Source organism: Nycticebus coucang, chromosome 2 (genome assembly GCF_027406575.1).
Source record: "Nycticebus coucang isolate mNycCou1 chromosome 2, mNycCou1.pri, whole genome shotgun sequence".
NCBI lineage: Eukaryota > Metazoa > Chordata > Mammalia > Primates > Lorisidae > Nycticebus > Nycticebus coucang.
Window position 1 is genome coordinate 76,225,506 of NC_069781.1, and position 25,655 is coordinate 76,251,160.

The 25,655-nt window shown below is 39.5% G+C and overlaps 1 protein-coding gene across 4 annotated transcripts in view; it reads right to left on the bottom strand.

Annotated features, from left to right (window-relative positions):
- Nucleotides 1-17,888: 17,888 nt before the first annotated feature.
- VLDLR (very low density lipoprotein receptor) overlaps nucleotides 17,889-25,655 on the bottom strand; it is a 32,403-nt gene continuing 24,636 nt past the window's right edge. For 3 of the 4 annotated variants that reach the window (XM_053573886.1, XM_053573896.1, XM_053573904.1), the window contains 7 exons: nucleotides 25,041-25,159; nucleotides 24,345-24,484; nucleotides 23,879-24,020; nucleotides 21,781-21,927; nucleotides 20,445-20,525; nucleotides 19,289-19,458; nucleotides 17,889-18,529 (listed from right to left, as the gene is read on the bottom strand). In XM_053573886.1, coding sequence (XP_053429861.1) covers nucleotides 18,494-18,529; nucleotides 19,289-19,458; nucleotides 20,445-20,525; nucleotides 21,781-21,927; nucleotides 23,879-24,020; nucleotides 24,345-24,484; nucleotides 25,041-25,159 — 835 coding nt within the window. In that variant the 3' untranslated portion in view covers nucleotides 17,889-18,493. Of the gene's footprint in view, nucleotides 18,530-19,288; nucleotides 19,459-20,444; nucleotides 20,526-20,849; nucleotides 20,934-21,780; nucleotides 21,928-23,878; nucleotides 24,021-24,344; nucleotides 24,485-25,040; nucleotides 25,160-25,655 lie in introns of all 4 variants that reach the window. The other variant, XM_053573914.1, reaches the window with a different exon arrangement.

Here is a 25,655-nt window from a genome sequence, read left to right on the forward strand (position 1 = left end):
CTGGACAGTCAGCATGTTCTCTCAATCTGGAAACTCAGGTCTTTTCCACTAAATTCTTGTATTATTTATGTCTTTACTTCGTTTTCTCTGCAGTCTTTCTGAAACTCTTTGAATATTGGGAATCCTCTAATTGTCATATAATTTGTCTCCTTATCGTCTATGTTCTCCTTTTTTGTCGTTTGTTCTAATTGGAGGTGTTTTATTTTCCAATTTTATCTTTGACTTTTTTTACTAATCTTTTTATTTTGGGGTATAGTATTTTTTTTAACTTCCAAGAATTTTTCTTATTTTCTGCATGTTCCTTTTTCATAGCATCTTGTCCTTGTTTTTAGATGTGCAATTCTTTGAAAGCTATGACTTACAGGACACATTTTGGATATTTTCTTGGCCTCCATTGACATGGCTTCTTCCGAAGTTTTCTTATTTTTTTTTTTTCTTGTTCAATTTAGTCTCCTTTTCATGTTAGGAGACGTTACAATTCTGGTTTTTTTTTTTTTTAGCTGTTCATATTAAGAGTGAGGGACTAATTAAAACTCTGAGTGCATGAACAGGGCTTATTGGTGAGTGCTTTTCCCTATAAATGGTTTAGTTCAGGACCTTGACAATTTAGAAAAATGTCAACTATTGGTAACTACAGAACTTTTCACTTGTTCATATCAAAACATCCATTACCTTGAAATGTATGTGTGTAGATATATGAAAATAAATCTGTCTGAAACATCCTGGGAATTAAGGAAACTGGGGCTCTGAAAATGGACAATGTTGATTCCCAACTTAATCTGCCCTATTTTTATCCAAGTTTCTTCTGATTATTCTTTTTTTTTAATTTTGGATTAATAGAAGGGTATAATTGAGTCCTTCACGGAGGTGTGCATATACCCTCACATTATACCTATTAGATGTGTGAGGCTACTGAGCCCCTCTCTCTCTCTTCCCCACTCCCCCCTACTTGAATTTGCCTGTATTTTTCTCTCATGTGGACTTACAGTTGTTGATTTGTTAGTTTTAAATTAGTATTGAGTACATAGTGTCTCCACTCCTATGGCCCTGGTCTTGGTTATCGAATGAAGGAACCAGGCGTGACACGGATTAGAAGTACAAGCTTATAGGAGGTGGGCTAACCTTAAGTGCAGGGTTGCCCCAAGCCCCCTTCAATGGCTATTTATTAAGGTTATACACAACAGGTGTGGAGAGTTAAGGTCATGACCTAGGAGGGCTGCATGTGCACTGTACCATGTGCTCTTTCCTCACGTGTTCTTTCCCTACAACCCCCCATGAAGAAGTACCAAGCGTTAATGTTTAACACATGCTTACTAACGAGTGACCAATCTTATCTCATTCTGGTACACTGAGTTACTTGGGGAATTACCCTAAAGTCACAAAACGTCTCTAGGCTTGCTAGGAGACTGTCCTGTTCTCAGTGTTTCCTTTTAATGTGATAAAAGTCAGTAACGGCCCTTGCAAGCATGGTGTCCATTCCTCTACACAAAGAGTGCTTGCTTTTTCATTCTTGAGATATACTTTACAAAGGAGAATGTTCTTTAACTCCATCCAGGTAAAGTTTCCATCTTTTTATGACTGAATAGTATTCCATGGTATACATATACCACAGTTTATTGATCTATCCATAGGTTGATAGGCACTTGGGTTGTTTACACGTTTTTGTAATTGTGAATTGAGCTGCTATAAACATTTGAGTGCAAATGTCCTTGTAATAAAATGATTTTTTCTTTCTTCTGGGTAGATACCTAATAGTGGGATTGTGGGATCAAATGAAAGGTCTACTTTTAGCTTTTTGAGGGTTCTGATTTATGTTTTCTGGAGTGTGAGCCTGAAGATTACTATCAAGTTTAGGAAGAGAGTGATCTGGGGTATGAGGAAAATACAAAGGTTTCTTATTTGCTCTGTGGGTGAGACGAGGTGGGAAATATTCCTTAAAATGCCAATCCTAGAATATTTGGTGGCAAAATAAATGTCCATCAAAAGGGACAAGGTGAAGTAGATGGTGATACAGCTATCATGGAGTATTACGTAGCCTATAAAATAATAACTTAAACAAGCATATTACATAAGAAAATGGTCAGAATGTATAACTAGTGAAAAACTGAAGGCTATAAAATATATGTAATATAGTATTTTTAATAAAATAAATTCTCACTGTATAATTCCTATCTCTAAATATTTCAGCTTTAAGACAAAAGATGTGTTAATAAGATAAGCCGGGGAATAGAGCTGTATAAATAAGACTAAAATACTGTCTTTTCAATAGTCCTATTTGATTCAGCTATTAGGAAATAGTTTCTCCAATAATTTTGGCTTTTTATTTTCGATTTCTCTTAATCTGTGTGGCTCACAGATGTTTTTGCCCTGTTATTTGGCCAAATTAGGAAGTGTCATGTTATCCTTGACAATTTATCAGTACCCTGCAGCAACTATCTCTGGCATGAATTTGAAAAAATTCAAGGACCCTGGGGTTAGGGGGCATATAACATGAACAGCAGAAGTAGGCAAATTATAAACATCCTTGGGAAAAAATGGCATATCGGTTTTATTGAGGTGCCCAGAAGGAATGCTTCTAGTGTATTTTGCCATTAAGTATGAAAATATCTATTGATTTAAAATTGCTATGTATTTTTATCATTTTAAGGAAGTGTCCTGGCAAGCCTGCTTTTCAAAGAGCTTTTCTTTAAAATTGCGTACTGAATTTTACAGAATGCTTTTTGGATGTTTTCCGTGATAAAGTATGTCGTCTTTGATCTTCTGAAGTATCCCATTAAATTACTTAATACATGTTTAATTTAAATATTTGAATTTGTAGCATTTTATTGGGGATATTTTCATTTGCCTTTATCCCTGGCAGTGCTAGGTGCATGTGGTCTTTGTGTGAGTTTATATGGATATACACACACTTTCACTGTTGGGCGGGGGACAGGACTTTTCTAGTTAACATCATGTCATCAAATGCCTGGAAAAAACTGGAACTGCAAGAAGCAATAACAATGCACGTTTAGGGCAGCGCCTGTGGCTCAAAGAGTAGGGCGCCAGTCCCATATACTGGAGGTGGCGGGTTCAAACCCAGCCCCGGCCAAAAAAAAAAAAAAAAAAAAAAAACAATGCACGTTTATAGTTAGAGATTTCAATGCCTCTGTCTTAATAGCTGAACATGTGCAAGGATATCGAAAATTGGAACAGCACTACCAACTAATTAGACCTAGTTGACATTCCTGGGGCACTCTCCCTGACAATCACAGAATCCATATTCTTTTAAGGTAGCATATGTGACATTTATCATGCTAGGTTCATTTTCATGTTTAAGTCTTCCTAGCCTTGTCAAACTGATACCTAAATATTTCACCTTTTTGATGTAGAAGGTATTATTTTAAATTTAAAGTTCTGATTGTTGCAAGTTTATCAAATATTTGTATTTTTTATCTACTACTAGGCAACACATGTTAATTTTAGGATCTGTTTTGTGGATTTCGTAGGATTTACTATGGAGATGATCATGTTATCTGTGAATAGAGAAATTTACTTCTACCTTTCCAATCTGGATGCATTTTATTTCTTCTTTTCTTATCTTATTGTACTGATTGAAATCCCTAATGCAATAGTGAATTGAAGCGAAAGAGCATATCCTTGTGTTATTCCTGATCTTAGAGGGAAAAAATTCAGTCTTTCATTATTAAGAGTGAAAATTTGGATTTTAAAATTAATCAATTAGGAAAATATGGATATGGTGATTAAGTGCTTCCTAATTGATTAAGTATTCCTAATGTGATGTTAGCAGTAAACATTTCATAAATGTTTCCTTATATTTCTAATTTCCTGAGTTGTTTTTTTTTTTTAAATCAGGAATAGATGTATTTTGTCAAATGTTATTTCTGTACCTATTGAAAGGCTTATGTGGTTTTTCCATCATAATCTATCAATAACACAAATTACATAGATTTTTTTCAAGTATTAAGACAACCCTGCATCTTTAGTCATAATATATTATCCTTTCAATACATTGTTCCATTTTATTTGCTAATACAGTGTCTTGTTAAGAATTTTGCCTCTGTGTTTATGAGAAACATTGATCTATTCTTGTAAGTCTTCATCTGGTTTTGGTAATGCTGATCTCTTGAAATGAATTGGGGAAGAGACCATCCTCATCAATATTCTGGAGAGACTGAGTAGAAATGGTATTATTTCTCAAATATTTTGTAGAATTTACCACCAAAGTCGTTTGAAGGACCTTGAATACTGGGCTCAAGAGTTTAGGCTTTAAACATTATATTCTAATTTCCAAAGTTCTTGCAGATAAAGCTTTTGTTTAATCTTTCACAGGCTAGGAGGAATTTCCCACACAGAAGGGAAAGTGACTCCATTCGATGAAAACTGTGAATAGTCTAGAAGAAGAAGCTTCTTCTTTACGGAAAGGCTATGAGGGGCTGCAACCATCACCACTGAAAAATCGCTCCTGGTGCCAGGGTTTCTAATTCTGCTAAATAAATCCAGACTGGCTTGACACCTGCTTTAGGAAGTGCCAAGACCAGAGCTAGATTGCAGCATTTTTAAGTGACTGGAATTTCTTTTTAAGACTGTTTTAGATTTTCTTTTCTTTATAGGTTTGAAGAGTCATAAAAGAAACACGAATCTGAAGGACCTCTTTATAACCAAACTCTGTAAGGTTGCTGCCTTTCCACAACACTGGAGATTTGCCAGTTTGAACAAGTACAGTCTCCTGTTCTGGGCATGGTACCCAGCGTATTTCCTTCTGCACTGTTTATTATTTTAAAAGAACAATATTGCAGTTTGATCCATCTGATTGCAATAGCTAATCTCGATGAGTTTCACTATATTGCATCAGCTGTAAGGTTAGGATAGGCCAGTGCCAACTAAAAAGCTTAGTGACTCAAACTGTAAAAATAATGACATGAATTTGTCTTAAGATGAAAACCACCATATTTTGTTTTTGTTTCTCCTTTGTTTTTTCTTTAAATGGTAGATTTTTCTCTCTGGTTCTACTTGCTATTGTGCATCTATTCCAGGGTTAAAATATTACATAAATATGCATATCATGACAATCAGAAACAAAGAAAAACCAATATTACAAATCCAAATATTTCATCTCCATCTTGAGTACTGTGTCATAAAAACTAAGGTAAAAGCCTAACCTATAACCTATCTTTATTTATTTTTAATTTGTTTAATTGACAGATGATAATTGTACATAATCGTAGGGTACATAGTGACATTTCAATACATAAAATATGGCAATCAGATGGGAGTAATTAGCATAGACATCATCTCAAGCATTTATTATTTCTTTGTGTTTGGGTGAAACCACCATATTTTATAAGCCCTTTTTAGCTCATGAAAGTATGTTCCCAAATATAAGTTTTATGAAAGCATCTTTCAGGATTTCCTGCTGTACTGGGACTCAAACAATGCCTAAACACCTTTCTAATGTAATGAAGTGTTGTTGGGAGAAAGGCATGGTCAACATCAGTGGAAGATTCACCAAATTAGGGAATAGCCTTCACTTGGCATTAGTATGAATGACTTGGCACTGTCAACATGGGTGGCGTTATTTTAAACACGTAACATCCTGCACAGTGATTTTCCTTGTAAAACAAAAGTTTGTGATGTCAAACTTCAAGAAAATTTCTTTTTGGGAATTGAATCTGCAAAATGTACACATAGCAAATGTCGTTTATTCAAACCGGCTAAAAACAAAAGAAAAAGCTCACATTTGGATTGTGGACATCTGTTGTTCCATCTGGTCCTCATAACAATTACGTGATATGACTAAGTCAAGTTTTATCACTGGCTCATTTTATAGATGAAGAAATGGAGGTTTAAAGATGGCAGAGAATTTACCAGGATTATAAAGCAAGCAAGTGGCAAAACTGAGCTAAGAATTCAAATCTCTTAGCTCTGGCTCTCATGCTTCTACCTTGATGACATACTGTGACATTCGTGACATGAATGACATACTCATTCCAGAGTGAAAATATGGATATGGTGATTAAGTGATTCCTAATTTCCAAGACTCAAAACATACACACCTGGTATATAATACAGGGCAAGCCAATATAACCCCCTGGAGTTGAATATTTTGTCAACAAACTTTCAACTGTTACAATTTCATAATAAAAAAACTGTTATGGTTTGCTTTAAAATAAGATATTCTGCCCATTAATACACTGTTTTGATAGTATTTCAGAAAAGTTATGTGTAGGACTTTAGAAAAGAGGAGGCATATAGAAAATAAGAATTTATTTAAATGTCTAGATCATTTTAACCTGGGGAACAGAGCTTTAAAAAATCTCTATATAGACATCAGGAGATTCAGGAATGGGATTCCTGAAATTAAGTGTAAAATTTGTGAGTGTGGGCGGCACCTGTGGCTCAAAGGAGTAGGGTGGTGGGTTCAAATCCAGCCCCGGCCAAAACTGCAAAAAAAAAAAAAAAAAAAAAAATTACTGTGAGAGTGTGTGTGTGTGTGTGTGTGTGTGTGTGTGTGTGTGTGTGTGTATATATATAATTTTTTTCCCCCTGGGAGGATCTTTTGGTTTCTTCAGACTTTTAAAGATAAACTTGTTTCTTTCTTTTTCTTTCTCTTTTTCTTTTTGAGACACAGTCTCAAGCTGTCACTCCGGGTGGAGTGCAGTGGCATCACAACTCACAGCAACCTCAAACTCTTGGGCTTAAGTGATTCTCTTCCCTCAACTTCCCAGGTAGCTGGGACTTACAGGTGCCTGCCACAACACTCAGCTATTTTTTTTTGTTGCAGTTGTCATTGTTGTTTTAGCTGGCCTAGGCTGGGTTTGAACCCACCAGCCTCAGTGTATGTGGGCCCTACAGGCGCCACCGCGAATTCCTTACTTAAGGAACCATAATTCTGATAGACACAAAAAGAATTCTTCCTATTCTCCATCAAAGCAGCCCATAACAATTTCTCCAGCTCCTAAGCTCTCAGGGAGCTATCAGGTATGTGCCACATCTGGACATTTGGTATCCATATTCACTGAGCTTTGCTTTGCTACATACCTAACATCCATAAGAGAAACTTCATCTCAACCATCTGTTTTGGAGCACCCAGAATCCTGCTCTGGATGCAGTAGGTGCTTAGTCAGTCATAGACTCCTGAATGTGACTTTCAACTCTTTGGTAACTACAGTAAAAACCTACCAAGAGTTGTGGGATCAAGCCCTTTTGTAGCAATGCAAATGAGGTACTTAGTCAGAAAATCAATTCTAAACACACAAAGGAATCACTGGGTATGATTGCCAAGTCATAGGATAACTTTTAAAATAACCCCAGGATATAGTAACCTAGATGCATATTATCCCATTCAATATAATTCCCTGGGCCAATTATGCATTCATTTCAAAGAGGATGCTATCAGTTGTATGTTCTGTAAGACTTTCGTTAGGACAGCCATGGAGGGTTCCCAAATGACAACCAGCATGACAAATGACTGTGTTCCCTGACGGAAAACTCAGTGGCTGTTGGTTTGTTTCAAAATATTAAGTCTGCCCTCAAGGGTGTAAGATTTGTTATACTACTATATCCAAAAGTCAGTTTTATGTTCCCTGAATATAAATTCACAAAAGGATCTTCAACTTACGTGGGGCATAGGGCATCCCTGGGAGAGGCCAACAACCTCTCATGAAAATTCTTTTAGAGTCAGTGCTCAGTTGAAAGCCTAAGCTCTGGGATGCTTATTTACAAAATAAGCTATGTCTTGTGTTCTTGGGATCAATTTAGCATAACAATCAGTATTTGAACATGTAAAATCACCCAACTGTGTGCTGTACACTGGGGACACAATGATTAGTAAGACTAAATTCTTATATTAACGAAGCTTATGTTTTTATTCAGTTAGGAAGCCACATAAATAGGTGATCTCAGTTTAATGACATACATGTCTTCATAGAATTATGTGCTGGATGGACAAGAGAAACATGATCCAAGCTGGGGTAATGAGCAAGGCTTCCCGGAAGAGGTGACATCTGAGCTAAGACTCGGAAGAAGAGTAAGAGCCAGGTGAGGAAAGATGAGAAGGGCACTCGGGGTAGAGGGAGCAGAGGCGTGCAGGCACAGCCTTGTGTGGGGAACAGCATATGGGGGAGGGATTAGAGGCAATTAAGCATTACCAGAGTATGATTGGGCTGGAGACATAGGAGGACTGGGGTGAGGTCATGGTGAGCCAAAAGACCTTGGCCTTCATTCTGTAGGCAAGAAGAAGTCATCTAAGGGAGTGACGTGGATGATTCCATAGTTTGAAATATTCCCAGTTCCCATAGGCCACTGCTATAGTAAGCTCTGCAAACTGACTAGCAAAATGCTGGGTGCATGTCATTTAAAAGCCACTTGACCCCACTTAATTACTTGTGACATCATCTGGAGTCCCTCTGCCCCTTCAGCTCCAGATAATTGAGCTTGAACTTCCATTACACATTCAGTAGAAAGTCCATTGTCCTAGCCAAAGAGTTCTAAGAGTCCCGGGGGTGCTCAGCTCTCTTTGACTAAGATCTTGTAGTCACTGATTCAGTTCAGTTAGTGGATTGTTCCCTTAGTCCCTTCTCTATTCCGCTGCCATATCAAGCCCATATCTAGGACTGGGCTCCTTGCTATGATTACTATCAAATATCACACAAGGTGTTAGTATGTGCCACAGACTTTGTGCACAACATGTAAGCAACAAAAAATTGCACATTAGATGGCCCTGTGGTCTGTTGCTTGTATAACTCCCCTGTCCTCCACCTTTCCTCTGCCTTACTGCTTCACAATGACTTTGCCACCCCAGCCTGATTCCTCTCTTTGTAGGATACTGAGCAACTCAGCCGTCTGGAGTTTACGCTCCAGACTCAGCTCAGGACCTCCTTCGGTAAATCCAAATGTTTTTCTGCTCTCACAGCAATATAAAAATTTCCTTTCAGGGACATTCCCAGTCCTCCTGCCAAGGCAAAAGAAGCTACATTGATTTTACCGGATATCTAAGAGGACTTGACATTGCGCACCAGTGGGTGTGCCACTTTTAGTGAATTGACGCTACTATGTGGGCTCATTGAAATCTTGGTGCTGGGAAGTTAGAACAGCAAGTAGTCTCTGTTCTTCCCAATCCTTTTTCGAGCTTAGGACCCTGAGATACAGGCAGTTAGCTGCATTCTCCCAGTGGAAACAGGTATTGGGGTTCATGACTGGGAAGAGGCTGCTTCTTCTTGAACTGTTAATATCTGGCTTCCATTGTGTGGCCCCAGGGATGCAGTTCCGCAACTCACCTTACTTCTTAGCCCACAAATTTTGGGTCTTAGAGGCTTTGTTTTCCAAAACAGTATCCATTTCTGTTTTTTTTTTTTTTTTTTTTTTTTATACTAAAGGGTCACAAGATGTTTTTGGATTTATAGGCTTACTATGAAAGTCATTTTTATTTGTAGCTGAATTAAGGCATTGTCTGGTGAATGGGGTCTCCTTACCGGGTAACCTTAGGCAGCTGTTTTCTTCTTCCTCCATGGGGACCTGTCACCTCAATAACACAGATGTTAGACTCAGTGACCTTGGGTGTCCCTTTTAACTCAGAAACACCAGGGTTCTAAAGTTTCTTAGGAAAAGCAGTTTTCATAGTTTTCCAATGTCTTCAGGGACCAGAATGGTAACCGGAAAAATATAAAGCAGATGGGTAGGCAAAATATGCTGGACCCTGTCTAAAGTCATTACATTAAAAATAAAATTGTGCCATTCATCAAGACATTCTGCCAGAGACTATTACTGGAGCTAGCATAGAAATCTATACTAAAATGTGTTTCTGGAAGGCTTTTATCTTGAAGATAGGAAAGAACTTGGTTTGAATAGTAGAAGCCCTTGTACTTTGGTGAACTGGGATATAGATTCTAGGCCAGTGATTTTCAACTGGTGTGCCATGAGAGGATCTTAGGTGTGCAGTGAAAACTTTTTAAAGACCATTCAATAAATTATTTTCAAAAGAAGTTTAAAGTATAGTAAGTATATTCTTTTTCTTTACTTTTTTTTTTTTTGATCAACATAATTTAAGTGTGCCACGAAAGTTTAACTATAGGTTCAAATGTGATGTAAGATAAAAAAGATTGAAAAACATGGCTCTAGGCCAGTGGTTCTCAACCTTCCTAATGCCACAACCCTTTAATACAGTTCCTCATGTTGTGGTGAGCCCCAACTATAAAATTATTTTCATTGCTTAGTAGCACTGAAATACAGTAGCCACAAAAATAATTTTATGGTTGGGGGTCACCACGACATGAGGAACTGTATTAAAGAGTTGAGGCATTAGGAGGATTGAGAACCACTGCTCTAGGCTCTTCTTTCCTTCTAAGAAGTTCTGCCTCTTTTGGGGCAGGGAAGAGAAGCACGGCTTTCCTTTCAGGTCGAGGGCATAGCTGAGATGAGGGGAGGCATCTCTCATCCCACCTACTCTCCTCTGGGCAGACAGCCTCTGCATATACCCACCATGCGAGAGACTGAGTGCAGAGTGGAGCCCACCTACTTCCACCCCCCAAGCCCAGCACAGCCCACGCACGGCCATCTACCTGGACCACTGCCAGAGTGTCCTAACTTGTCTTCCTGTTTCTACCCTTACCTCCCTGGAATCTATTCTCAACAAAGCAACCAGTGTGAGCCTTTTAAAATTGAGGTCATTCCCTTGCCCTCAGCCCTCTAAAGCTGTCACATGACCTAAAAGGCAACCCTGAATCCCAACATGGTTCTTGAAATCAACATCAGTCATCCTTGCTCCCTTCTCCCCTCCCACTCTGCCTTTGTTACCTCCAGCTACCAGGCCTCCCTGCTTTTCCATTGATGAATGAAGCACACTCTGGCCTCAGGACTGGCATCTCTACTGTGTAGGCTCACCCCTATCTTTCCTCCAGGTCTTCTGCTAAGTGCCCTCCTCCAGGGCTTCCGCTTTATCTAAAATAGCACCTTCTCTCCTCCTGTATTCCCTGAATGTTTGGTTTATCTTCAAGCTTTTATCACTGCTTGATTCCCAGGTGGGAGGAGCTCCAGGAAGGATGGGGCTTTGGCCTATCGTACTCTGACTGGTTCCACAGAATCCAGAACAGTGTCCAGCACATCGGAAGTGCTAAACAAATGAGTGGAGAAGATAGAGCATGTTTTGTGTGTGTGTGTAGGGCTGATCCACACATTCTTCCTCAATTTCATTAAAAGTTTAAGAAGTTTTTGCATTTTACCCTAATGCTCAGTCTAGGATATGGCAAGTATAAAACTGTTCTGGAACCTTCTGGAAACTGAGTCCCCAAGGGCTGAGGAGAAGTGCCAATTGCTCTCTAGTTATCTAAAACCATCCTCCAGTGTTTGGAAATCCCTTTTAGGAAACCACAGGGCCATGTGTTTGGGATCAGGCCAAAAGGCAAATTTGCCTTTAACTTTAAAGAACTAATCTTCAGCAAGTCTTGCATGTAAATGGGAAAATTCAAGAAAATGCAAACAATGACTAAAGGTTTAAAACCTACTCTCTGCCCTCAGTCAACTAGAGCTGCCTTTGAATTAGATGCTACAGGATCAAATGTTCAGAACCGAGATTTAGCATTCTCCCATGTTTCCCAATTATAGGCCAGTCATATTTGCTGAGCCTGGTAAATCAAAGAGCATGCTATACTTTCCCGAGGTTTAAGCTATCTTCTCAACAAAGTTTAAGTTTAAGCCATCTTCCCCCTCTGATTAAAAGATCTCTCTGAAAAAGTGGTCACCTATGCTCTTTCATCAGCAGAGGGTCACGCATGAGGTTTCCTGCAAAGCTAATAGGTACAGGACCATTAATCTTCTTGATTTTTTTTTTTTACTCAAAACAGACCTTCATATACTGGCCTTTTAAGGGGAGATTTAGCAAGCGAAACTTGCAAGTGAGATTTTTAATACTATAGTGCAGATAAAATCAGATCCCCAATGGACATAATTAAAGGACTTTAACTTTAAAAAAATTATCGGTGTTAGAGAAACAACAGCTATTATTTGAATCACTTTATATATGTTAAAAGAATCCTATGAAGGGGCAGCACCTGTAGCTGAGTTAGGTAGGAGGCTGGCCACATATATCAAGGCTGGTGGGTTAGAACCCAGCCCAGACCAGCTAAACAACGACAACTGTAACAAAAAAAAATAGCCAGGTGTTGTGGCAGGGTCCTGTAGTCCCAGCTAGTTGGGAGGCTAAGGCAAGAGAATAGCTTAAGCCCAAGAGTTTGAGGTTGCTGTGAGCTGTGACACCATGGCACTCTACCGAGGGCAGTATATTGAGACTGTCTCAAAAAGAAAACAAAACAAAAAACCCTGCGAAGGTAGGTGTTGTGTTTTTTCAGGACAGAACAGAAACTTGCTTGATTGTAAGCAGCATACATGCTCTCACAGCTAAGCAGTGGAAGAACATGCAAACTTACCCTCCCTCTGCAAAGCTGGTGAGGCCAACATCTCAATACCTCTCATTCATTAAGACCCACTGTTGCACTTTGGAAGTTTTTTTTGACAGTTTCTCTTTCCTTCAATTTACTTATATTCCTCCCACAATTTTGTTGGATCCTCTGAGTCCATTTCAAGGTTTAGCATGCAATATGAGTGAAACAACTGGGTGCTGTAACTTGGGGAAGTTTTAGGTGGAATATTTCTAAGTCTCACGAAGACTTTTAGCCTTATCGTGAGTTTCAGGCCTGTCTTGTCCTGCCACCCCGAGGCATCCTCCCTTTGGCCAGATAGTGCATGTTCTCAGTCTCCCACAGGGAGGGAGCTCTGGGCTGAACTAACATTCCTGGGTAATAGTAGTTTTGCTCCTTGTGTGGGAGGGTTAGAAAGGGGGAGTTTGGGAGGATGACATACTGTCTGCCTATGGCAAGGCACTAACTGTACTTCTAAGAATGGCAAGAAAGTGGATCTCTCTCATTCTTTCAGCCTGAAGAGTCCAGACCTGGGCGGCCCTAGTTCCTTCTCAAAAAGGGGTGACAGTCATCTTTAATGATTCAGTTGAAAGATCTGCATAAAAGCTTTTATTAAAGGTCTCTAGAAAAAGGAAAAGCTTGCAACAGTTATCTGAAAAATAAACTTTTATTTTAAGTGCAACGTACAGTTCATTAATAAAAGAAAAATATCTACAGTCAGCAGGGAGTAGATGTGTTCCAACATGTACCTTTAGAATTTTGAAGATGCTGAGAATGATAATTTGGCTGTATGCACTGGACTCCTGAGGCGAGATGTGCTCTTAAATCACATTTTAGCATGAAGTGACATTTAAAGAGGGCAAGATAGTTTTCTCAAGACGGTCATGTTCAAAATATTCATTACCCCTTGTGCATGTGTGTAAATGGAGAAATATCCAGGTCTCAGGGATAGATTTCAGAATACCTAAGTACGAATCCTGGAGTTACAGCATCATCGTTCAACTGGCAAGCCACAGTTCTTCCTGTATGAGAGCCTTAAAAAGTAAGAGTGATTGTGTTGCAGCTTGCTTTCCCCCAACATCTTATATACAGGAATGATGTTGCCTGTAAGTTCCTTTAGGGAATCTTTATCTTTTTCTTTGCAATCCAGTAAGCTACTTGTACCTCACTAGGATGGCTAAGGAAAATAATTCTGGAATGTCTAGAAGGCATGACAGCTAAGTTACTCTGTGCTGACCTGATGTAGCAGTGCTCTTGGCATGTACTTCCAGTACACAGCCATATTGGAAGCTGGCCACAATGGGCACTGAGCCAGCTGAGAAACTGCTGAAGCACCTGAAAATTGGTATTAAAGGGAACTCAGCTAACATGCCACGTCACGTCCTGCTTAACCTTCGTATAGTCCTGTATTCTCTTCTGAGAAGAGATGACAATCAACATGCGTGGTTTGTAGCCTCAGATATTACATATGTAAAATGGAGATAATACCTATTAGGGCTGTTGTAAAGATCAAATAAAAGACTCGAGAGCATTTAGCATAAAAGTAAGCATATCGTAAGAACTTAAGGGAAATTTAAAGTGCTTTGGTAGCCATCTGACGACTGTACTGGCTTCCAAATATTTGTTTCCATGTTCTAGGAAGTAAGGTGAGAAGACTGAGGCAGAAGCTATCTTTTCCTAAATTTTAGCTGGAGGTCTTATACAGGTGTAGTGAACATTTTGGTCAGGATCTAGTGCATGTTATACTTAGTGAGTAACGGTCCCCATAACTCTCACTGGTAACGTCACTTACCAGGCCCTATAGTGTGCCGAAATAAACGCTGAGGCCCAGCACTGAGCAGGACCTTCAGTAGAGACATTTGCCCTGCACATATCAAATGCCACACGCTGTGCCGAGCTCTTGGTGTGCATTTCACTGGACACTTACCACGTCACAGCGAGATAGTCCCTATCACCTTCAATTAGAGGGAATTAGTAACTTGCCCCAAGTACTACCCTTGAGACTGACACAAAGTCTGTGCCGTTAACTCCATTGCCCACTGCTTCTGAACAGAACCACCTTGCCACTCATCTGACTTCCTTAAGCACAGTTAAGAAAAAAAAAAAACACACCACATTTTTTGATGAGTCACAGGGTAACTCCCTCCCCACAGGCTATCTTAACTCCTGCCTCAATGTCCACTGATGGAAGATTTCCATAGACTCTGGTGATCCCACTTCATTCCTATTTCTCAGATGAGCCAGGCTCAAAAAATGCTAAACAGATTCTGGAGACATGATAGAGAGATGGGACGCTAACTTTATCGGGTGGTTAGTAGCTTTTCCATAGATCCCCAAATGCCAGGTCTAGCACCTTGCTGCTGATTTGTTCGCAGCTTCTCATGTGTGAAGGTAGATGTGAATGGGGTATATACAAAGTCAACTGATTATGCGTCACATGAAACTATGTTGAGCTGAGAATCTCCCATGATGGCTTTGCGAGAAGTCCCCGATGCCATTGTTTCATCTTCAAATTCATTCCTTCTATATTTGGAAACAAGTAGCTTGAAAAATTGTTTTCGACCTTTTCTGTATTCCTGAACTCTCACAGTTTGGGTCTACGACATAGCTGAAACATATCCAATTCTGTTTTAGCCTGATTCTTTGTGAAAATAGTTATAAAACTGAAGGGCTCAAATTTAGAAATTAAGATTAGCAAGTTGTATTCTTGGTTTTTAAACATAAGTTAGCAAAAAAATGTTATCTGCTCTTTTTTCAAGTTTCATCACCATGAAAAGCTAGGCATGTCAGTTTTGTTGGGATTCAGATAATAAACTGTGTCATTAGGTGAGAATTCTAGGACGTCTCTCCAGTGAGACCATATAAGAGTAAGCCTATATGTAGAATCTTTGGGTTTGGGGTGAAGAGACTTTAAGCAGGTCTCCCATACCCACCGTGTTCTTAAGAGTTAGTCCTTTCCGCTCACTGTAGTACTATGGTTTTTCATTTAAAACTCAGCTTCTCATTTTCTGGAAGGGCTGACTTCCAAAGATAGGAGCAGGTCCCAAAGTCGAAGCCTCCATGTTTTTGCCTTGTGTTCATTATGAGCCAAAGACTCAGAAACAACACCAAGGCTTTAAAATAAGTGTAAGACTGTTTTAAGGGAACTATGTGCACAACTGGTACTATTTTATGCCAAAAAGTAGATTTCAGAGGCCACGTAAACATTGGAACTCAGAGACTTGGCTGGATTTCTTTACCAAAGGCTACAAATCTGTTTATTCTTCTAGCATCATTCCTTGTAGCAATTCCTAAAGTCTCTGGAGGGCCCCGTTGTCACTGTGTGCGATAGGTTCATCTAACACCAAATATACTCCTTTAGTGTTTGATAAGCTTCACATTTTACCTCTTAATTAATTCTCTTCTACATTAAATTCCAGAGACATGGTAAACTTACAGCAACCCGTTTCACATAGGCTTCTTTGAGTTCTTGTCTGGGTGATAAAACAGATGGCTTTAGTCCTTCATGAGCTGTAATTGCATGCTAAATTGACTAGCAGTCGATTACCATGTAGCTATTCTTATCTCAATAGAAATACTTTGTTTCTTCAAATCAATTTGCACCTCTTAAGTTGAGCCCAACCTTGGTTTTTGGCAGGGAGGACAAGGTTAAAAAAGAGAGAGAGATGCTTTAGACTCTTTAAGGATTAGAAACTGGTATGCAGGTCCTAAAAGAACACACTGGGGACTGCAAAAGATGATGATGGAGAATAACGCTTTATTTGTAAAAACGGACTTTGGGCCTTATAGTTGATTAATACTGTATAATCCTTGCAATGGGACAGAAACACTGGTATCTAACTTTAAGCTTCTAAATGAGAATTTAGCCCTAATCCAACTAAAAAAGAATCAGTATTTTTTTTTGTCCCATAGCAGGGTCACAGCAGCAGCCAAATGAATGGACTTTAGAGTGTATGATGAGCGCTAACCTACTTACCAAACAGGTCCTTCAGCAAGTCCTTGCTGGCAGGCCGTGTCCTGCTCAGGGTGATGGCTGCGTGTGGAGCAAGCAAGCTGGGGGCCGGTCAGTCCACCTGAATGACCACAGCCTTTTCTTTCCATGTGCTTACCCCCACGCCTCCCATTAATAAGAAGGTCCAAGGGTATCTCTTCTGTTTCATTCATTTGACCAAAATTACAAGTAGGGGAGGGTCCATTAAGCAAGACAACAGAATCACCTTGTTCCTCACCTAGGATTATTCATTTTCTTGCTTAACCACAAAAAGCAAGATGCGAAAGACATGAGTCAGTGACTGCTCCATTCAGCTACTCAAAACATCTCTTTGCCCTCTTGCTACTGTGTCCATGAGTTGTTTAATCCCAGAGGAACTGCTGTACCATCTGCAGTCCACTCCCCACCTCACTTTGGACATATGCTCATGGTTCCAAGCCTGTGCCTTTCCTTGCTGCCTGAGACTTTAGGGAAAGAAAGGAATGGCCAACCTAGAAGAAAGCTCACTAAAGTCCTCGACTACTTTTTATTCTACTCAAACTCCTTATCTCCTCTTTACACCATAAGTTCCAAAATTTGTCCCCTGTAGGAATCTATCCTATCCCAGCTAGGCTAAAAATTTAGGAGCTATTACAATTCTCCAAGAAGTCACCTTAGAACAGTGGTTTTCAAACTTTAGTTTACATCAGTATCACCCGAAGGGCTTAAGAAAACAGATTCCTCAGCCCCTCCTCTAGGGCTTCTGATTCCACGTGCGCTTGTGGCCTGAGAACTTGCAATTCTATTAAGTTGTGGGACCACATTGAGAACCCTGCCTTAGGAATGGCACTCTCATCATCCTCAACAGCCATCTGCATGGTGAGACAGTCTAGAGTCCAGGGGTCCTCAATCTTTTTAAACAGGGGGCCAGTTCACTGTCCCTCAGACCGTTGGAGGGCCGGACTATAGTTTAAAAAAAAAAACTATGAACAAATCCCTATGCACATTGCACAGATCTTATTTTGAAGTAAAAAAACAAAACGGGACCAAATACAATCACACTGCCTCATGTGGCCCGCGGGCCACAATTTGAGGACCCCTGGAGACTTTCATAAGAAGAAAGCCCTTTCCTGTGCCTTAGAAGGCACTTGACTATACTTGTAAATGACAAAACATGGCATACAGACTTAAATATGAAGCAGCAGAAGTCACAGAAATCTTAGCACACATCTCTAGATCAGGAAGCCAGTTAACGAGGAAAGAGACTCTCCTATAAGCAAGAATTCTAGGTACAGGCTAAACTAGCTTCTTTTTACAAAATAAGAAATATTTGGGGAACAAAAGTTAAAAGGGTCTTTGTTTGTTAGTACTTGGGTACAAGAGAAACTAGCCCAATTATAGGTGTAGTTACACATCAAGAGCTGTAGCTCACATACACAGTTAGAACGCTTGATACTACTCAGACTGTTCATAAGAGTTCATCCCAGAGGAATAGGCACAAACCATGATTAAGCTGCTTGGTTTAATTATTTTAGCACTTGAAAAAAAAAATGTACAGTAGTTTGAACACTCAGTCTTTGCGAACCTCCATGGAGGTCAAAGATTTCATTCATAAGTACAAAATTAGTTTACAAATGTTTTTGGCAATTTCATCTTAGTAACCCGTTTTATCCTATTGCCATTGTCCCAACTATGGAAAAAGTTTACAATAATTTACATAGAAATATTTCAAAGTGCTTAAGAATAGTGATTGTTCTCTGGGATATTTACAGATGGCCTATACAACGTATGTACAGGTGGTATACACTATAGCACAAGTTTCATTGCTGGAATATGGCTTTCTAGGGAAAGTGCATATTTGGCCAGAGGTGGCAATACTGTCTAGAAATTTAAGGGTTACAGATACCTAGTAACCACATCCAAAGCTGAAGTAGAACATGGATAAGACTATTTACAAAAGTAATATAAAAGAGTCAAGCTTGATCCGCCCTAAGATTTCTTGATGTTCTTCCAGAAAGGAGGAAAAAAGAGACTTCAGCTGCTGGTTCAGTTACCACTGGGATGTGGGGTATTGTGGGGTTTAGACCTCAAAGGTCGAGACTTGTCTCAGAAGTCAAGCTAGATCATCATCTGTGCTTACGACTGATATCTGTGGAAAGGAAAAATATGAAATGAGTTTGGTGATAACTCACTGGTGGAAACTCTAGTCTTTAAAGCAAACCTTGCTGTTTTCATTGCCCGGTCAAAGACCCAATGCACTCAGAAAGATAGTCAGCTATAAAACAGTATTCAGTTACATCCCTCATGCATTTGATTTGAATTCAACTACATACCTGCTTGGTAGAGAGAGAAGACAGCGTGACTGATTCTGCCTATTCTAATTAATGATCATAAGCGTTGAAGAAAATGTGAGAGATGTATGTGCCAGGACTTGACCACCATTCATGTTTTGCCAGACAGCTTGAGAGGTGGGATAAGATATTTGTCTTCGTAAAGCATATTGTTACTTTGGATAAGTGAATCTTACCCAATACACTGACTTTAAGCCAATGCCTCTGTACATGAACCCTACTCATGATATGCTAATTTATTTTTGAGAATCCAGTAGGCAATGGATTTAATCATTTAAAAAAGGAACATTTATACGTCATTTCTATAACTGAAAATAGCTCCAATAATACAATGATGACCTATTTGCTATTCTGTATGGGTCAGATGCTGATCAATTGCTGGACTTATATCCCAACATGCTAAGCTATCTGATATCCAGGTAGTAGATGAGGTGTTTGGGGATTCCATGATTCTCATAACTCTTTCTAACCCAGGTAGCTCTAGCTCGAGTTAGTGGTGTCCTTTCCAGAAATTCTTACTTCAAGCCATGGTGTAGAAAGACACAAAGCTGACTTACTGCTGGGTATGTGTGTCCAACAGAAGCACTGTGTCTACCAATGTCTATCGAGAGGTCCTCTTCGGTGGTCTTCAAGTACACAGGATTGTCAAAGTTCATGCTTTTCATGTTCTTGTGTTGCCAATTGCGCCACATCAAGTAGCCACCAACTGCAGCCATCACTAAGAGCACTGAAAAAAGTTAGAGGATGCTTAAGCGACACAGATATAGTTTCATAATATGCAAAAAAGGTAATAATTAGGAATCCATGGTAATTGACAGTAATAACAATTTCATGTTTTATTATCCTATACGTAGGAGCTGGGCTAGCTACATCCAGGCAAGGGTAGAGTCCTAGGCCCCACCCCAGGCCCACTGAATTAAATGGTATAAGCTTCTGGTGAGCTACTCAAGTGTTCCTAGTGTATGTGTTAAGCTTGAAATCTAATAATTTAAGACAGAGAAGCTATTATAGCAAAGTCCCTAGAGGTCACATGTCTGATAATAGCTTTAGAGGTTCTTTCCCTTAGTTTTAAAAATTCTTAAACTCTTAACTACTTTTAATTTACTCTCTGCTAATTCTACAACTCTTCAAGAAAACATTTAAGCATTTATGCATCTCTGTAGGAAGTGTTAGACATATCTCAAAGACGAATAGAAAAGTATACTAGTTAAAGAGACTTATTATAAAAGGGGATTAAGCCAGGCTATCAAAGCTAACATAGAAAGCAATAAGCACCCTCTGTGTAACTGCAGAACATTTATCACTGCCAGTTAGCATTCCAAGGACACCACTGAAGAGTATAGTATAGACCAAGAGTGTCCAATCTACAGCTTGGGGACCATATGTTGATTTTGTGAGGGCTTTTTTTGCTTATTTGTGGCGTCAGGTATCACAAAAAGTATGCACAGATCTTTTCATTGCTAATTAGCTTTCATTAACTTTTATGTCTTGTGGCCCAAGACAACCCTTCTTCCAACATGCAGTAGAGAAAAAAAGGTTGGACACCCCAATATAGACCTTAGTGTAAACGTGGGAGAGGAAGTGAATGTAATGCAGGGTAACGACAGCCATGACAGCATGAGAGGCCATGAAAGGGGGTGGCTAGTGAACTGGCAATGCCCATCTGGCATCTAAGAAGTTTATCAAATCTAGATGTATAGGGAATCTACTTACAGAGAGGAAGAATGGCCCAGGCAGCAGAAGTCCCTTTTGGGGGCACGCTGACCTCTGATACTGCTGTGGTCACATTGATCCCTATAGAGGAATAAAAAAAAGAAAATCAGTTTAAAAGGATCTGAATTCAAATTTAGAAATTCACTCTACCTTTGTACCCAATATAGTTGTTCGGCATCTATGACAATTGTATGCCAAGAACTCTGGCCTAGAAGTATTTGAGTCCCATGCTGTAATAGCTGTTTTGCTGAGAAGTTCTCTAGTAGGTTAGATCAGGCTAAGATTTTCAGGTTACCAATCAGGGGCTGAATGAGTGGTTAAAGGCTGCATGAATTATTTAAGCTATAGTTACCAAGAGGGTAGTTGTTAGTTAAAATTAACAGTCTGCAGTACTGAACCCAATACCTCTAGGAACTAGTCCACTACTTGGTAAAATTTCTGTTGTGTTGGTATCTTTTGTCTCACTGTAAGTCACAGTAGGTGCAGTACCTGAATTATAAAAACTGAGAACCTGGTTAACCCCAAGGTTCCAGAGTGGCTAGTTGTTCAGTCCAGACAAGCTATGCAAGAGGTTATTTTAATACTGAGTGAAAGACACAAGCCACTGCTCAACTAAGTTGTATGGTTGATTGTCAAAATTTTGACAAACAGTAGTCTTCATACAAAAACAGCATTTAGAATTTGATAATTCAAACAGATGTACAGCCACACTTAAAGACCCCTCTAAACAATATCCTGGATTCTCGGGAGCTCCCAGAAATGTTCTGAAGATGCTCTGGGCCACCAGGCATACCAGTCTGTCTTGCAACTACTTTCTCTGTAGACTAAGCTATTCCCTGCCGTGACCCAAAATTAAGCTAATAAAAACCATATGGGTTCCTTGATCAAAACAAGTGAGTTTAATTTGCTACTTAATCAAAAGCTAAGAACAGAAGGCTAAAATGTAAATTTGGTTATTAGTATCCTCCACTGAGGCAATGATGTTTCTGGTAACCATGGCCTTCCTAAGCATAATTTCAGTTCTCCCTCTTTGGAGGAAAACGTGAAGACTTTGTTTAATTATCTGCAATTTGACTAGCTCAGTGCTGTTATGGGAATAATTGGTAAAAATTGGTTTGCAGTAGCTTGATATTTTAGTCACCTATAAACTCGTAGGCTGTAGAAAGGGGTTAAAACATGAACACCTGGCACATGACAACAGCAGATATGTTCTCAAGTCTACTCAAATAATTAGTGAAAACAAAATTCTTAAAAGCCAGGCCAGTTTTTGTAGCTAGTGTCTTATCATGTTGCCTGTTGTATGTCCAGCTGGTGGTTAAAATTCAAAAAGCCTTACTCTGACACTCTCGGCCATTTTCCCGAAGACTGTATCCATTGGGACAGGAGCAGGTATATTTTGGAGAGTGATCATTAATCTGTGGTGCTGGCAGGCACAGGTATTCACATCCTCCGTTCTTTGCGTCTTCTTCACACCAATTTTTACCTAGTTAGGAAAAAGCATTCTTTAAGATAGGCATTCCATATTTAGCCATTTAAAAAGATGGAGACTTTACATCTTTTGTGTTAACCTGGATGGAGGTGTAACACACTCTTTCTAGTAAAGCATCACATGAATGGAGAAGCAAGAATCCAATGTGCTCTATTCTAATATGAAGGCAGCAGACGAGCTAATACAAGGGAGGTAGGGGAATGAGCAAGTGGGGAGAGAGGAGTAGGGTGGGAGATGAGGTGTATGCACACCTCTTGGGGGCAGGACACAATTATAAGAAGGACTTTACCGAACAAATACAATCAGTGTAAACTAATTCTTTGTACCCTCAATGAATCCCAAACAAACAAACAAACAAACAAAAAAATGGTATTCCAGGGCCTGCTACATATAAACCTCATTCTAGATCAGTGATTTTCTTTAATTTTTAAAGATCATTAACTATTTTTGAAACAACATTATTTTTGAAACAAGTTCAAAGCATAGTGAGTATATTCCTTTTTACTCTTTTTTTTTGATCAACATAATTTAAGTGTGCTGTGAGATAAAAAAAAAACAAAAAAAAAAGGTTGAGAAACACTGTTCTAGATGTTGTTGACATGAATCCTTGGCCCCAGGTAGCTTAAATGTCTCGGCGCTGTCAAAACTTCATGTGAGAGCAGCATCGGTGAGGAGTAAGCATAAAGGTATAGGTAGTATGCTCTAGGGACACTCGATGTAAAGGGATTTCTTGGAGGTAAAACATTACATCTTCAACAGATGAGTGCCAAAGTACGGGAGGTGAGGGACTAGGAATGGCTCTCACTATTGGTCCAAGGTTTAGAGCAAATGCTCAAAGGAAGGAGACCAAGCCTGTTCTGGCTTTGTCTTGACTTATTCTGATAAAGCAGAAGGGAACTTGGCTATAGGGAGGGTTGAAGGTTGCACTTAGATGGAACCGTCCAAGTGTTTTGAGCATCAGGCAATATAGCCCCTTGGGTTTGCGAATCTACATAATCCTATACAAATATGTCTAAGGGGACAGGTAGGTAATATGGTTCAATTGTGTACCTACCTCCTAGTCATATGATGAGGTCCAAAGCCTCAGTACCTCAGTACCTTATCTGTGGATAGGGTATTTACAGAGAAATCAAGAAATAAAATGAGGCCATTAGCATGGGCCCTAATGCAGTATGACTGGCATCCTTATAAGAAGAGACCTAGACACAAGCAACTAGAGCAGTGGTTCTCAACCTTCCTAATGCCGCGACCTCGTGTTGTGGTGAACCCCAAACATAAAATTATTTTCGTTACTACTTCATAATTGTAATTTTGCTCCTGTTATGAATCGTAATGTAAATATATGATATGCAGGATGTATTTTCATTGTTACAAATGGGTCACGACCCACAGGTTGAGAACTGCTGACCCAGAGGGAAGATGATGTGACTAGTCACAGGGAGAAGAGAGCCACGTATAAGTCAGCAAGAGATGCCCCAAACAGCTCCTTCCTTCATAGTCCTCAGATCGTATGTTGCCAACACCTTGATTTTGGACTTGCAGTCTCCAGAATTTGAGATAATAAATTTATGTTATTTAAGAAAGACTGTGGTAGTTTACTATGGCAACCCTAGCAAACTAACAGAGAAAGTTTGTGAAACAAGAGTTACTTTGGGAGTTAGTACAGTAGTCTTAGTAAGAGACCAAGGGCACATGGAAAAAACAGAAATGGAAGTTGATCCTGGGATGGGGGAGATAGGAACTGAGGTCATGAAGCTTTTTCATAAAATGCCAGAAGTAAAAGAGATCAAACACCAAATATGCAGTATTTGAGGTAGGGTATGAGAGGGCAAATGTTCCATTATAAAGAAAGTTGAGTTGCCAAAGTAATACTGCCACCCAGCAGGGTGGTGTCATGCTGCTTCCCTTAGAAGTGGTTGTTAAAGACTGTGCTTCTCCACGGTACCTGATGGCTGTATAAGTTCATGATAGACAATGATGTCTTGGGCATCATTCAGGTTGTTGACTAGGGTGGCCAGCTCCGATCCAGTGAATTTGTTGGCACCATAGACTGCTTCATTTTCCCCATCTATCCAGTAGACGCGATCCTAAAACAGAACCACCCTAATCAGCAGGTATGCCCAGGATTAGAGCAAGTCAGTATTTAATTAGGGTCACCCCTATTTATTGGCCATTTAATGGACCAAGTTATTGAATGCTGATCCAGGACATCAGATATAAAACTGTAAAAGAGGCAAGTTCATGTTTCTTACCGTGCTTTGAGGAATTAAGACTCTAATTTGTACCAGATTTTAAGAGAAAGCAGTTTCTCAAGTTATGCTCTTTTGTTCTTCCCTCCTCTGTCTCTTCCTTTCTCCAAAGTGCTATGGTTACTCAAAGGTGTACACTTAGATGGGAGATGTAAGTATTACCTCGAATATGGTTAGTGCAAGAGGATGAGCTAGGAACTCCAGAGACTTCAGAACTATCCTACGATCTTGGCCATTCAAGTCCACGCTGGATAACATGTGCAACTTAGAATCAAGCCAATAGAGGCGGCTTTTTATAAGGTCTAGGTAGGAAAAGAACAGTCATTGTATAAGCTGTTATTGCTCCAGTTTCCATTTTAAATATCTAATGAATTCAATATTCGACTTTCATGGTTCCTTTTGCAGGGGTCCTATAAACCTTGTGTAGCAGCATGCAGAATCTGTGCCTGAATTCATTTTGGGGGGCTAAATGGGTACCTCAGAATCTCAAGGTAACTGACTTACGATATGTCACTCACATTATAGAAAATATTAAAAGAGGCTAGCATTTTGTTGTTCTTCCCTGAAGAGTCAAAAGAAAACTACAGCTTGTAATTTAGGAAGTGCTAGAAGTATCTGTGCCCAGAATATTTATATGGGAATCCCCAAGACCCACTGAATTCATGTTAAATCTATCAGGCCCTATGGACAATAGGCCAGCAAGCCTTTGTAATTGTGCTATTCCATTATTCTCATCGCAAATTCCTCCTATAGAAGGAACCAGAGAGTCGTCTTCTGCAGCCCAGAATTAACTATGGAGATAAGTTAAAGCACCATGAGGATAGCTGAATTCGTAGTTGAGAAGAAAGAAATACATACCAAGCGTTATCCCATTAGGCCACTGGATGTCTACTGTCACCAGCGGACGTCTATCAAATCCATTCATTCCTGCTTTTTCTATTTTAGCTGGTTCACCCCAGTCTGACCAGTAAACAAAGCTGGGAAGAATTAAATCAGAAATAATCCTTAGTGGTTTTGAAGGAATCAAGTGTGAAGCTTGAAACAAATGCTCATAAAGAATGAACAGAAAATTTAAGAGTTTCTCAGTGTGTGTTCTTGGGCAGCAAGCTATGCATCGCCCTGTGTGTCCCCAGGTCTAATCTGTCTCCTCCTTTCCTTCAACCTCAAGTGGAACTGCTACCAAGATGCAGATTTTCATAAGAACCCTTCACAGGGAAGACCATCACCCTTGAGGCTGAATCTTCAGATACAACAGATAACGTAAAGGCCAAGATCCAGAATAAGGAAGGAATTCCTCCTGATCAGCAGATACTCATTTTTGCTGGGAAGCACCTGGAAGATGGATGTACTTTGTCTGACTACAACATTTAAAAGCTACGCACTTTTCTGTGGTATATGTATACCATGGAATACTATTTAGCCATAAAAAAACAAACAAATCAAGTCTTTGTGGTTGTGCTAAAAAAGAAAAAA